Raw genomic sequence first — 15,648 nt, 5'->3', positions numbered from 1 at the left:
TTTTTACATGTGTGACAAAAAATACTTACAATTGGAACAGTTATGTCAAAATAGTTCTATGGACCACACTTTACTCTAAGCTACTGCAGAATTTGCATGCTAACAAAGTGGAAATGTACTTTCATTTATGTTAATCAATATGGTGGACAAAAAGTCATGCATGCGTAATTTTGATCACTGTCTTCCCATTGCATGATAGCCCTGTGCAAGTGGGAGTTCATTGTAATGGACCAAAGGGTCAGTGTTGGAGAAACGTCGACCTAATTGCAATGCTAGGAAAGGGGTCACCAAAGTCATAATTAATCATTCTTTGGATACATCCAGACAAACAGACAAACCAAAATTCACTCAAATAAATTGTGATGTGCATTAACTGCAACTAATTACAACAAACCAACCAATGCCGTTTTTTCCTGAGCCTTCAAAATAACGTGTACCAAACCCAACAAAGTCAGTACCACAAGCTCTGTTCCCAGTGCAGATGCAGGACGACATAGCCAATTTCACAGCTACAATGACACTGTTGTATTATACCTTGTCAGTAACTTTGTCTTTGCCTATTGCAAAGAAGGTATTCCCTAAACAAAAAACATACATTTCTACTTGGTTGTGTGTCTATATGTATGTTACTGTGAGCTCTGTGAGCATCTCTCTGTTCATTTACATGTCATCACGGAGAGGAGTAGCAGATAATGTCAGCTGCTGTTTGACCCCAGCCAGCTCCAAAACAGGCTCTTGACCTAAATTCATTAAGACAGTTACTTTGTAGTTGTAGTAGAGGTATTGCAGGAGGGAAATCCAGTGGGCGGTGTTAAGAGAGGGTAAAAGTAGGCTTAGTGTAAGGCCTTGCAAAAGTGGGGAATGTTAAGCTGCTGTTTTCACATAAGGAAAAAGCCCAGCATGGATGTACTGGTATACAAATTGATTACCTGGAAATTGTGTGTGTGTAGATACTAAATTTTAGGCATGCAGTGGATGGGTCTGTTCACTGAATTTCTGCAGGTCAATGTCCTCCAAAGCAAAAACAATCACAAAGAAACACAAACCAACATTTAAAAACAAACCAAAAAATGCCAAAGACTTACAACAGAGGATGGAGTTACTGTAAATTTTACTGTAATATTTAAATAATTGTCTGAAATAGAGGCCTAATAAAAGCCCAGGAAAAGACAGCTTTGGGGGGTGGGGGGTTAAATCTCCTGTACTAATGTAAATACATCACTTTAAAACAAATGTAATTAATCACATTATAATAATTTTTAACTCAACCTAGACTCCATACATCAAGGTCATAGCACTGTATTTAAGTTCTATATGAATGTATGTGTGAATGGGTGAATTTGGGCTTGTGGTGGAAAGCACTTTGAGGGGTTGATTAGACTAGAAAAGCACCGTATAAGTGGAGTCCATTTACTCTAGTCACCATTGTGCTGTTCTGTTTCTCAGGTTCTGGTAGATGGTTCCACAGTAGAGGAACAATGATAGCTAAAGGCTCTGCTGCCCAGACTCTAGGAAACACTCTAGGAACCACAACTAAGCTTGCATTCTGGGAATACAGTGTTCTAGAAGGGCAATAGGGTACTATGAGTTCCTTGAGATATGATGGTACCTGGCCATTTAATCCAGCAAGATTCATTCATTCATCTTCTATGCCGCTTGATCCGTCAGGGTCGCGGGAAGCTGGAGCCTATCCCAGCTGACTATGGGCGAGAGGCAGGGTACACCCTGGACTGGTCGCCTGTCAATCGCAGGCAGACACAGACAGACAACCACTCACGCATACACTCACTAGGGACAATGTAGAGTAGCTAATATTGTGGGAGGAAGCTGAAGTACCCGGAGAAAACCCACACAGGCAGGAGTCTGCAAGTTCTCTAACTTGCAAACTCTGCGCAGAAGAGCCTAGACAGGGGTTCGAACCTGGAGCCTTCTTGCTGTGAGTGCTAACCACTGCACCGCTGTGCCGCCGTGCTGTCCAGCAAGATTTAAAATTCTATTCTGGATTTTACAGAGAGCCAATGCACAGACGCTAATACAGGAGAAATATAATGAAGAATTTTTTAAGGAGAGGTTTAATTACAGCTACTTTAAAGGGCTGCAGTTCATAAAGTTAATAAAGATGAATTGATCATATCTAGTAAAGAAGTGCTAACTTCTGCCAGTTGAGGTTGGTCAATTGTCATGGACAATTTGATGGGGACCCAAGGCTGAAATATAAGCACTAGTGAGTACTCACTACAAGAACTTTCAAAGACAGCAAAAAGCAAAAATGTCCATATTTTCTTGTGCTAGTTGCCACAGAGGTGCATACCATGGTCACTGCTGTTTGTCTCTGGGTTTAGCTCAAAAGCTCATTTCCTCAGATAAGGTAATATGATATTTGTCTTTCAGTTCAATCAAGTTCTGACTGCATTTGTTTGTTGCTGCAGCTCTGAATATTTAAATATTTCTTCTTCATTCCTTTGAATTTGATTTTTTCTTTCATCAGTGATGGGGGAGTTGTCATTTTGAGGATTACAGCCTCTGACAAAAAACATATCTGCTTATAGTAAAATAGCATAAGCTGAGCGCATAATTACCTCGGATTGCATCAGATATTCTGCATTCAACACTGATGTGCTCAATGTTCTTTCCAATTACTATCTGACTTAAGATTCCATGGGAGACAGTGATAGATCCTGTGTGACACCAGCAACATCAGCCTTAATCCCAGTGGCTGTATCCACCCACAACAGAAACCCAATCTCACACTATGCTTTAAATGCAAATATAATACAGTTATGTAGTGTAGTGAAAGATAACATCAACACATCACGCTATGAATGACTGTTGCATGCTGTTCTTTCTCGCTCAACCATATCGCCATGCTACAGTCAGCCTCAGCGATCATGTAAGCTTAACTGCAGCTGGAATCCAGACTTTGAATGTGGTTATTGAAGAATAGTGACCATGAGATGATGCCAATGCGACAGTTTACAGTGTAAAAATCAACTTGTCAGTCTCTCAGGTGGACAAACTATATAACAAAATCTCTAGTAATGTCTCTAGTACCACTTTCTGACAGCAGACCTGTGTACAGCATGACACAAGTCAGCTCATCACAGAAAGTGATCACTACACTGAGTAATTTACTAGCTTCACCCTCTGTTTGTCCATCTGCACACTCACTGTGTTCTGCTTGTCCATTCTTGGTATCAGTGCCTGGGCAGCATCTGATCCGTGTCCAATGCTGGTTGAGAGGAAGGTTGTGAAGGAGCTGCTGATGACTGATGTGCGTTGACACATACAGATAGACTCCTGATGCGAGTTTAACTTGCCCAGGGGATGGGTCTTAGCCTCAACCTTTCAGGCCACCCCTGTTAACTGATAATTGTTTTTATGTGCCTTTAAGCCATTAAATAATCTGTAACAGTCAACTACCTAAGTAGAAATCCCTTGAAAAGACAATAAACTGTTGAACATCTCTCCTCACGGAACTAGTGTGACAATGCAGAGGCTCTTTGAATAACCCAGCTACCTCAAAGTCAACTTTTTAACAGCCTGCCTCACTGAGGCTACCTCTGAATGAGGCATAAATTACCTTAAACACATTACACTGCCCTGACATTTCTTGTTTATTATTTCTATATTCATACAAATATCTACATTGAGCTGGAGCTGATTGATAATATCCCCATGAACACCAATGAACTACTTGTATGAAGTGTTTAGTGTTGATATCTGTTCTGGCCACACTCAAAGGTTTTCTGGTATAGATGAGATGGCATGGATCGCACAGGCTGTAACTGAGCATGATTTCAGTCTTTCCTTGAGGGAATTCATGGTGTTGCACTCATTTGTACACCTGAAAAGTGATGGAAGTAGATGTGTGGAGAATGAAAATGGGAGTTCTTGTGAGAGAGGTTTAAGTCTGTGCTTACTTTCACACCCCAGATTTGTCTGTTTTGGAAAGCCACGTAAATGTTGATACTGGGCAGGTGTGAAGGGAGGGGGTTTCAGGTGGTATTTGATAATCCAAGAAGCAATTGAAGTGCTTGAAGCATACTGTACCCTTGAGCCTTTAACACAGAGTACCTGATTTTATTATAGTGCCCTCACTATTTTGAAACTGAACTAAAAAGCTAAGCTGCAGGGCTGAATTCGGAGCAAAAAAAAATAACTGAGATGATGCAGTGGATAGTACTTCAAAGTAGAGTAGCGACAGGCTGAGGAGCAGATGTGAATGTAGGAGATGGTTCTGTGTGGCACAGAGATAACTGCAGCACATCTGCACACCTCTGTCTCTCCTCTCATCTCTTCATCTGTTAAGGACTCCTCACACTGTTTGAGACGGGACCTTATCACCTGATCCACCTTCTGTCTATCTGTGTGTGTGACATTTCACTACCTTTCATCCTTGAGTAGAGAGATGACCTTGACTCACATAAAGCACATCTATTTTTTTTTATTACAATATCATAAAAACTCAGTTTTTTGCATATGTCTGATTAACTGCTGGTGCGTGGTCAGGGACGGCTTGGGTATGCAGCATACAACAGCTGGCAGGATTCTCTGCACCACAGCTGAACCACACATCAGTGAAGTTGGGTCTGTTTTCTAAGATGTGATAATTGCTGGTTATAGTCACTGAGATTTAACAATGTGGTTTTTAACAAATCCACATATTTAGTTCTCAGTTCTAATCATCCATTATGATTCACAGTGTCTTGCCCCTCTCCCTTTATGAGGGTTTCACTCCACCTGAGGCTGAACACTCTTTCAGATGTGGTTAGACAAAGCATGAGGGCTTGACACTACTGACTTGTAGGGTGTAATGTTAATATAACTTGGGCTCCAGCCTGATTACTGCATAGTATCTAAAGGTATGATGATGATCAGGAAGAAGGTTCTGGGTTAGAAGCCGCTGGAAGGAGTTTTTCTGTGTGTAGTTTGAATGTTCCCCCGATGCAGTCCAAAGACATGCAGATTACGTTCACCAGTGACGCTAAATTGTCTACAGGTGTGAATGTGAGTGTGAATGGTTGTTTGTATCTGTGTGTCAGCCCTGTGATAGACTGGCGACCTTTTAAGGGTGTACCCTCCCTCTTCCCGGTGACCCTTAAGAGGATAATTGGAAGAGATGATGGATGGATGGAATGATGACTACAACCACAGAAATAAATATAATATTACCCACGTTATAAAATACGATCTTGTGTTGTGGATTTTTGCCACCAGAAAAAAAACCAGTGTGCTCAGATCACAGTGTGATCGAGCAGATCTTTTCTTTTTTTTGATAAAAATTGAGTTTGCATTGATACATACTGCTTCCAGGAAATAGCTGTTTGCCTGCGCTCTAAGTCACTAACAAAAGCTTTCACCTTCTCCTGCCTACGCTTAAATACTGTTCTAAACTCATAGAGAAATGTGTGACAAAGTTTAGCTTTAATCAGTGCAGGTAGTGACTGAGACTGTCCAGAACTTGAAATACTCTACATTTCCAGGTCCATGCTTTGGTTTATGAAGAGGGAAAAAAAAAACACTCAAACATCCCAGCACTAACTTCTTCATTTAAAAATAAATAAATAAATAAATAATATTTGGACCACTTGTGGATACTGTCCTGGCGAAGTGCTTGGTGAGAATGTTTAAGATGCCCTGCATTAGCTCAAGGCTATATTATCTGTGAGCAGTACTGCTATCAGTGTGCTGCAGCTGCAGAAGCAGACTGAGCTCAGTAACCAACAAAAGAGGAGGGTTTTTCTCTGACAGGAGCACAAACAAAACAAAGCGTCATTAAAACAGCCGAGGACATTCAAATCATGTAAAAGGCAAAGTATTTGTGGGAAATGTTCACTTATCTGAAAGGAGGCACATTGTGTTCATTTACACTGCATTCGTCTTCATTTCCTGCAACTAGCTGCTTCTTAATCACTTTACTACCATTTCTAGATGAATCATGTAGTGTGTGACACAAAGAAAGCACATTATCTTTTAGGGTGAGGCCATATACACCCTCCACCTGCCTGAAGGCCATCAGTATCATTTTTTTTGCAGACTGATTCCACTGCTTTGGACAGACATGTGCTCAGGGTGGTGGGGTGGGAAATAAAAATTGGATAGATAGATAAATAGATATAGTTAGATCTGAGACTTTAGACTCAGACCGACCCATCAAAACCCCATTTAGAGACACAGCATCACACAAGGCTCATATCACACTTTTAAAGAATGATGTGGTAAAACAGACTTTAAATCAACTTAAAATGCTTCACTACTAAGCATGTCAATCATAACATGGGATCTCCTCCACTGCGTCAAAACTGAGAGCCATCATTTTGAATTTCATTTTGGAGAAGAGGAAGAAGCCGTAGGCGGCCAAATCTGGCAAGTAGGGCGGGTGAGGAGCGATGATTTTTTTTTGCCTTGTCATGATGGGAGCATTGTCTCCAGTGCTACACAACATCAGCTAACATCAACACTGGCCTTAGTATGAGGCGTTGATATTAGTTGAACGTAGAAAGAGCAAATAGTTTCACAACACACAACTCAGCTCAGACATATTCCAGCTACACTCTGCCACTAGTGAGGAACCCTGGTGCTTTCTTGTGTCATGGCTGCCCAGATATTTCACCCTCTAATTGAGGTTCCTTTAACTGATGTGTGTGTGAGCTTATGCTAAATATGAAGATTTGAATAATTTCCGCTTTCAGGCACCACAATGGGCTGCTCTGCAGTGACAGGCCACCTCCTTGTTGCCCTGAATAGAAGCATCAGTGCTGCTGGAAACCCCTCACCTCCTCACCCAAGTCATGCGTTGACACCTCCTGGGATCCTGGTGGTTCTAGCCCCCCCTCTCTACCTCTCTACCTGTGTCTCTATCTGCCACTCTTTTTCTCTCCTCCCTTCTTTCCCTCTTTCAACTCTGAAGCAAACCAACACAATCACCAGACCAACCGGGTTTTCAAAGATTTAACTGTTTAAAAACCATCGCGCAAGAAGGTTGATAATACATCAAAATATCATTTGTCAAAGATGTCACAAACTATTATTATTTATTTACAACTTTATTTCTATAAATGAGCAAAAAAATTCTGAAAAAATCATTTCACACTCAGAATGACTAGATATCAGTGAATACCCTGATAAAGATACAGATTTTTTTTTTGAGTCATTGAGACACTGAGTTTCCCATAACCAGGGTCCTCCATTAAACCAATTTTACTCTGTTTGCGGACGATTCTTGGGTTTTATTTTGACAGTTTTATGGGCATCTGAGAGTTTTCTTCCAAATAGCTTTGCACAGCAGTTTCCAACCTGTCCCCTTGACTTTGGAAATAAGCTGATATTATCACAGTATTAACAAAAGAATGACCATTTAACTATTCTTCAAGCTTCATCTGATGTGTGGCTAAAATTCTAGGTTCGCCCTGAGGGCTGCACAAGAGAAAAGGCCATGTGATCATTACAATTAAAAGGGTTCATCCTCTGGGGACAATGCAGATTTTCAGCAAATGTTTAGCGCAGTCTGACTGTTGGATTATGAGATTTTGAGATATCTTGCGGCCATTGTTAGCATTTTAGTGGCACTACAGGAAAGCTTGCTTTCTTGCTTTGTACCAAAGTTTTTGGACAGAAGAAGCCTGGCCAAAATCCAACTGAGAACATCCTTCTGTGTTTGCAGGTGATGAGTATCCTGAGCAACCCAGGTGGTGTTTCCTCCCAGCCGCAGCACGACTTCTCCATTTCGCCGCTCCACGGCGCCTTGGACTCTGCTCCATCCAACTCCATCTCAGCCAGCTGCAGCCAACGTTCAGCTGAGGCCTCTATTAAAACGGTGGACAGCCTCCCATCATCCCAGTCCTACTGCCCCCCCACATACAGCACCACCAGCTACAGCATGGACTCAGCTGTGGCAGCTGCCGGCTACCAGTACAGTCAGTATGGCCAGAGTGAGTTCTGTTAGTTCAGTCTAACCAACAACAACATTTTAACATAAAGCCTGATTGTTTTACTACTCTCTGTCACTAACTGATACAGCACATGCATGGCGGCCGTGGCTCAGGAGGCTGTCCATTAATTGGAAACTCAGTGGTTAAATCCCTGGCTCCTCCAGTCCGCATGCTAAAGTGTCCTGAGGCTAAATACTGAACCCCAAATTGCCTCAGATGTATCATCACTGACTGTGACTGTGTGTGATAGAAAAGCACTGTATGAATGTGCGTGTGAATGGGTGAATGTGGCTTGTAGTGTAAAGTGCTCTGGGTGGTAGAGAAATTTTTAAAAAGCCTCACTGATTCACAAATGTGAAGTGGGTTGTTGCTAATCCCACCCTGTATCAGTTAGTGCAGCAAGAAAAGTGCGGCTTTGGACCGGCCTGAGATTGGAGGGTCGCCGGTTCGATCCCTCGACCAACGATGTGCCCCCCTCCACAACCACGACTGTGGTGCCCATGAGCAAGGCACCCATCCACCCCAGCTCCCTGGGTACCCTCTGCCCCAGCGTCTCCAGCGCATGTGCATGCTTTGTGTGTGTGTTTACTTGCATGCGTGTGTCACGGCTTTAGGAAGGCAAGGACTTGGACCCAAATGCAAGACCCCTCAGATCAAAAATAACAGTTATTTATTCAAAGTAACAAACAGAAAATCACTCACTGAGGAGGAGGAAGACTAACTGGACAAAGTAACAAACAAAAGATCACCCATTAAGGGGAAAAAGGCACTAAAACAAAAGTTACCAAAACTAGAACACAAAATCTCTCTTACGAGGAAAATGAACCAAACAAGAAACAAAGTAACAAATGAATACAAAACCTGACTAGGGAAACAATGACGAGAGGCAAGGCGAGGAACGAGACAAGGCAAAGGCAAGGGACAAAAGCATGGACCATGGCGTGAAGGACGAAGGCATGAGACAATAACATGAGACAAAAACATGAGACAAAAAACGAACTGACACTGGACAAAGGGAAACGCAGACTATATATACACAACAGGTAAGGGACAACAGGTGGAAACAATTAGGGCGGGGCAGACAATCACAAAAGGAGGGAAACAAGACAGAGACAGGAAGTAGAACAAGACAAGATACACAAGGGCAGTGATTTCAAAATAAAACAGGAACTATAAACAAAACTTAAACTAAACAAGAGTTCAGAAGTCCAAAAGAGTTCAGAGAACAACCCCCTTAGGGGCTAGTCATGACAGCGTGTGGGTAAATGCAGAGAGTAATTTCCCCCGGTTGGGAACAACTTGAGGCACAGTAAAGGATTCAAATTAAATTAAAAAAGAATTGCACATTTGCACCGAGGCACAAAAATACCAAATACGACACTGCATTTTAATCATTTTAGCTGATTATCATATAGTAATTTTATGAGGAACATTTTGAGGAACAACAGTGAGCTTTTCTCAGGTGGAGTTGAACAGCAGCCAAAAAGAAAAAGGTTATTGGTTGTAATCACTGTAATAATAATAATAAAGCTGATATTTAAGCTTCTTTTACATGTGAAACTGTGTAACCTGAAAATTCTGAAGACTAAAACTTTTTGGGTTTAATAACTTGATTCTTATTGTCATAGCTTTGACCAGTATACTTGCAGGTTAACATCCTGGGCAGCATGTTCCAAGATGGCACCCCACTTATTCCTATGGAAGTTGCTCACCGAGCACAAATGCCAAAAAAACAGCTTGCATGTTTTGAGCCAGAGTAAAACACAATAGGGACTTCTTCTGGCAGAGTATTCTGGCTTCCCATTGGCTCCCTACACACATTAATGAGATAAATAGAAAAAAACAAACATTGCTATGGCGCTTAATGCTTTTGTCTTTATTGGACCAACTGGATCAAATATTGATAATACAAAAAGTCATCTTGGAGAGTATGTGAGGATAATGGATTCACCATTTTACAGTAATTACCTTTATTATTATTATGTATGAGAACATCTTCAAAGGCCAGTGTTTGCAGTGTGTGTACTTAGGACACTACTGTACAGCAGAACTGTGTCCCAGTTGAGCATTGCTCGAGGGGGCTTTCAAAGATGTTACATATGAGGCCTTCTGCTGAAATAGTTTCATAGTTTGGCCACCCACCACAGCCATTCATTTGGAAGGGTTATCATTTACAGTTGGTAATTCAACAGTGTTTTGGAGCTAGTATCATTTGTGATAAGAAGACACATTTGAAGAATGGTAGCTGAAGTAGTGGTTGTGTGCGATAACAAAATCCAGGTTGGGTTGTGTTGCTGAGCTAAGTGCGGATGCTAGCTGTACTGTGTGAGCATCACTGTTCTCATCATTGTTCTCTACCACAGGCCTTGGGAGTTTGAGGGTCATGTGCCGTGTCTTAGCTGTTCTTAGGACTGCATTCTTCTGGACAGAGATCTCGGATATTGTTCCTGGGATCTGCCCAGTTTGTGGGTCACAGCCCCTAATGTTCCGAATACCACTGTTGCCTTCACCTTCCACATCTTTTCCAGATCTTCCTTCAGCCCATGGTATTTCTCTAGCTTCTCATGCTTCCTGATGTTGCTATCGCTTGGGAGTGCTACATCTATCAGTACAGCCTTCTCCTGCTCTTGTCCACCTCTACTATGTCTGGTTGGTTAGCCATTACAAGATTGGTCTGCTGGTCTTATAGACAGACCAAACTGTGCACTGCTCTATCTACCAGAAGCTAGTGCTTTGCACCTCTGGTGTTGTTACCAGTTCTCTTGTGGACCCCGCTCATGTACTGAGCCATGTGTCTACTCGTCTTAGCTGCTATGATACCTGAGAGGAGCTTCCATGTTGTGCAGAGGCAGGTTATCAGGCAGTATTTGGTTGCCTCCTTTTCCCACATCTTTTTCCAGTATTGCTCAGTCTTCAGCCTTTGTGAGTCTGCTGTCAGTATTGCTATCATCATTATTACCCTGCCACTGAGAGTACACTTTGAATGGCTGGGTGGCGAACATCCGGTTTATTCTCCTGACTTGCTGGTCTCAGTGATGGTTGCAGTAGGGATTGTTCATAATCCTACATTCTCATCTTCCAGTAGTGTTTCAGAAGGTACTTCTCTTAGTCTTGGTAATCGGCTACGGAGGTTCCAGCTTGCTTCTGATCTTCAATCTTTAGGTCAGCTGCTTTTGGGTAAAGCCTGTCTGCATTGTAGGGGCTTGGTACCCAATCTTGAAGTGTGGGGATGATGATGATGATATCTCCCCCCTGACCTGTCATCCTGGCTCCCCCTTGCCATAGCATTCATGTCATTCCTCATCAATCTCTAGTTGCAATAACAGTTGCCGTTATGGAGTGTGCCTCATGGAGCATCATGGGTTCATATCAGAGGAAAGCTGTGAAACTCTGCTGTGAAACTACAGAAGTTCAGGATAAATAAAGTTGAGTCAGCCCTCAAACCATGCCCCCAGATCAGACAGGGTACAGGTGTGAATATGTGCACTTTGAAATCCTCATGAAAACACAATGTCAAATATGTATCTAACTTTTAAATAAGATCAGATTATGGGGGCGCTGAATAAACAGATGGGTGACAAGCCAACTGTGTCTTAGTAAGGTGTGCCGTGTGCTGTCAGAACAGCTTCAATTCTCCTTGGCATTTATTCTCCAAATCTCTGGACTCTACTGGAGGGATGAACACCAATCTTCCAAAGGATATTCCCACATTTAGTGTTTTGATGAGGGTAGTGGAGCGAACTGTCTAACATGTTGCTCCAAAATCTCCCACAGGTTTTCAACTGGGCTGAGATCTGGTGTTCAGCCACAGCATATGATTCACATCGTGTTCATACCCATCAGTTCCATTCAGGGACCGCATGTGCCCTGTGTGGGGGCATTTGCTATGTTTCTCCACTCATTTATTCAGAGTTTTCCTTTCATTTGTCACCTGTCTGGGGAATATATTTAGAACATTTAACACTAAGTTGTCGGTCACAGTCTGGAGTGACCATGCACCAATCGGAGAAACACGACAGCATAGTGGCTGCCAGAATACAGACTGCACTGGAAAGGTTTACTTTGTGCATGTAGTCGGTACATTTTAACAGCCTGTGCTTTTTTATTTCCTGGTAAACTGGTGAATATGTCACAGCAACCAGGAAACTCTTATAATTTGAAAAACATGCACTTGATGGTGCTGACAGCACAGTACAATCTCAGTGCTAACACAATTGGCCGCCACATCCCAATCCACAGTGCTATAGTGGGTTTACTTGTAAAACGCTGTGCGTAAGCTGAAAGCTGCCTACAAGCACTGTGCTGTATGCGGCCATTTTGCATTAGTCTACTGGCTGCCCGATGCTATCACCAGATAAGAATGTTAATGTTGGACAATTCTGTAAAACTATGGATTACAAACTCTTTTTTTTTGTTTGTTTAATTCTCACTTTGTACAATATCTGTTCACTGCAACTATGGATGGATGAAGGTTGCACTTACAGGCAAATGTTGGTTGATCCTGTCTATGGCAGGATGTGAACTCAGTCCATCAACCTGACCACCTCACACCCCTACTACATCACTTCCTGCACTGCTACTGAACGTTGGCACTGGATGGAAATTATTAGGTGGAGAATACAGACATAAGTCCTATGATGCCTTTACCCATTCTTCTTGATATTAATAGATAATTCAGGTTTTTTGAAATTTGCAAACACCTCTGATTTACCTTCAAACTGTGTCTGATCAAGGTCTGAAAACCAATATGATTGGTTACAGCAATAGGACTCAGGTTATATATTCAAAAAGACTTCTGGAAGAGAACACCTCTGATGCCTTAACTGATTCTCTATGATGTGAAGTTGGTGGTTTGGCTTTGGCCCTCTGCACCCCCACCCCCACCCTCCCCCACCCCCACCGCCCCTCCTGCAGACAGATTTAACAGTTTACAGACATTTGACTTTTCTGTTGTTCTAATTCAGGAAGCTCCTGACAGATTAAAGTACATACTGTCAAAATAGTTGAGGCACAAGTATGTGTGTGCACCTGTGTTTGTACATGTGTGCATACGTTTTAGTGCGTGTTATCAGATGAGCTCTGTCTTGGAGGCAGAGGACTCTCAGTGTGACTACTCAACAGGGATTTAAGGTATAAACCTGGCTGACAGGAAAAACAGCTTCCTTTAGAGGGCCCTGCTAAATCCTTGTGAAACACACACACACACACACACACACACACATACATACACACACTGCTCCCCCACTAGCTGTCTGGGTGACTGGCATCTTGGCAGACAGACCTGCCCACCCATAGGTGCTCTTCTTTCTCTCATTCCTCAGCACAGAGTGACAGCTTCCTTTCTGTGCACACTAGCATCCTAACTGACATGTCTTACTTATCGCCCCCCCCAATAGCCTAAACACACACACACACACACACACACACACACACACACCCAAACACACCATGTCACATCACATTTGCTGTCAGCCCTCCTCTCTCCGGCCCTATAAAAGAGAAATTATCACCAGCTAAACCAGGGAGGGGCAACATCCACAACTCCGAGAGAAGAAAATATGCTGAGCATTAATGCCAGCTTTCCAAGAATCAGAGTTACTCTAGTGACTACCTGTCTCTTTGTCTTTCTGTCTGTGGAAGCAGAACTGTAGGCCGCTGTTTTTCTGTCTGTCAAACGCAGCATCCTCTTGACAGTCAGTGTGACTGAACGCACCTCAAACAATTCTACAACAATACATGTTAGGGGATAAGCCTATTAATATTTATTCTTGTCATCAAATCCCATGTGCTGAACCAAACCAACAATGAACGTATCCTACTAACACATATCGTGAGCGTTTCAAAGCCTGATAGATATTATTCCTGTGTGCCAGGAATCCTTCATGAACACACACACACACACACACTGTTGCTCCAAATACTCAAAAGTCTCAAAACCTGTCTTCTTGAAATTATTTTTTTCTAGAAGACTGTCTTTACTGTCCAGGAAGTTCATGTACATTCATGTTCATTTGTAGGAGGGTTACCGGGGTGAATGGTTGCAATGCAAAGTGCAGCACCTTGAAACCTGGTGCTTCAAATTGTATGTGTAGTTAAGTTTTAGTCTGATTAAGGGAAGGGAAACATGGCGGATTTGGTTTTAAAAAGCATAAACATGTCCCGTCTTGTGCTTCAAGCCCCTGCTCACTTTTTAGTGTTTAACCACCCCCTCTGTCCTGAACAATGAGCAAGAGCCTTGAATTGCCTTAACAAAACCTTAAAAACAGGAATCATCTGTTGCTATAAGATGGTGGAAAGGAAAGACAACTGACACACGGGTTTAGTCAAAATTTTGCATGTGTTGATTATGAATCTTTTGAGACGTTGCAATACAACTGTCCTGTGATATTTAAAATTAAGAGTTGACCAGACTTACAAATTTCATTTGAGGTGTCACGGTATTGAATGTCTCAGCAGTTGAAGAGGATTCGCTCTGTCTCTAACTTAGTCTCCTGTCCTCTCCAGCTGCAGTGGATTACCTGGCGAAGAACGTCAGCCTGTCCAGCCAGCGCAGGATGAAGCTGGCCGACCACTCAGCTGTTCTGGGACTGCTGCAGGTTGAGACTGGCCAGGCCTACTAGTGCTCACCTAACACGTTTTAAACAGCATGACAACCTGGTCACCAGCACCACCTGCACCTCCTGCTACCATCCGTACATATCTCCCAGTAGTGTGTGTGTGTGTGTGTGTGTGTGGAGGGGCTGATATTTAGCTTTTTTTCTTTGGGTTTTGTTTAAAATATATAAATATTTATGTAAGTTTATGTTACTGCAGGATTGAATGATGCAGCTGTCCAAGCTTTAAACATTCCCCGATGTCATCAAATCCACCACAAGGATTTTCACTGTTTTTTTTATTTGTTGCTCATATTGCCCCAAATTTTATACACAGCATAAATTTCCTAGATATATATAAACTAGGGATATTAAACTGTTACCATGTGAACCCTTAGCCAGTCGGTTCAGAGTGTAGCCTGTGACCTGCTCTCTAATATGTATTTCACACTCAGGATAGATGCTTATGATCAAATCAAATCACGCTTTATTGTCACTTTGCTGTACATCCAACTGCAGTGCAGACAAAACAAGACAGCGTTTCCTGGGGTTAGGAGAGTGAAGGTAAAAACAAAAGAAATAAAAAATCGTGATAATAAATACTAAATAAATACTAAAGAGAAAAACACACACTCAAATCCCTGCAAACAGCCCCCCTATCCCCTGTCATCCTTGCGCAGGGCCCATCTTCTCGGTATCATTCCAATTTTTAGTAAATGTGTTATCGAAATAACAACATGATGAAGTGATAGCAATAGTAGAGATCTCAAACTGATTTTTTAAAGTGTGAGGACTGTGGGATTCGTTGATTAGTACATTTGTCTGGTTGTGTTGCCATACAAAACCGTGCGTGTTATGTGATTACGGCTCACGAACGCTACCTCAGATTCAAGTGTGTTGTAGTCCTGAGCACACACAGCATCACGGATGGGTGGTGAGAACTGAAACCACTGGAGGTCAGCAAAAACACGATTTTCAGCTGCTGTCTTGCAGCCTAAATAGACAGACTTTTTTTTTGTTGTTTTTTTTTTTTTTTTACCTTCAGAAGAATAAAATGCCAGGGGGCAGGAAGGGTGGACCTAAATTCTATATTTTTTTGAGTGAAACTGCTCAACTGTTCAGTT

At 42.2% G+C, this 15,648-nt stretch overlaps 1 protein-coding gene and 1 pseudogene across 1 annotated transcript in view; one reads left to right on the top strand and one right to left on the bottom strand.

Moving 5' to 3' along the window:
- The window catches only part of LOC121198412 (paired box protein Pax-7-like), a 50,096-nt gene extending 35,503 nt beyond the window's left edge, over positions 1–14,593 (top strand). Inside the window, exons 8-9 of the mRNA XM_041062548.1 lie at positions 7,664–7,931; positions 14,436–14,593. Of these exons, the coding sequence (XP_040918482.1) occupies positions 7,664–7,931; positions 14,436–14,551 (384 nt within the window). The 3' untranslated portion in view covers positions 14,552–14,593. The remainder of the gene's footprint in view (positions 1–7,663; positions 7,932–14,435) is intronic.
- A 566-nt stretch (positions 14,594–15,159) lies between these two features.
- Positions 15,160–15,259, bottom strand: LOC121177317 (annotated as a pseudogene).
- Between the last annotated feature and the right edge of the window lie 389 nt (positions 15,260–15,648).

This window comes from Toxotes jaculatrix, chromosome 2 (genome assembly GCF_017976425.1).
Source record: "Toxotes jaculatrix isolate fToxJac2 chromosome 2, fToxJac2.pri, whole genome shotgun sequence".
Classification (NCBI taxonomy): Eukaryota; Metazoa; Chordata; class Actinopteri; family Toxotidae; genus Toxotes; species Toxotes jaculatrix.
This window is presented reverse-complemented; position numbering and strand designations above follow the sequence as displayed.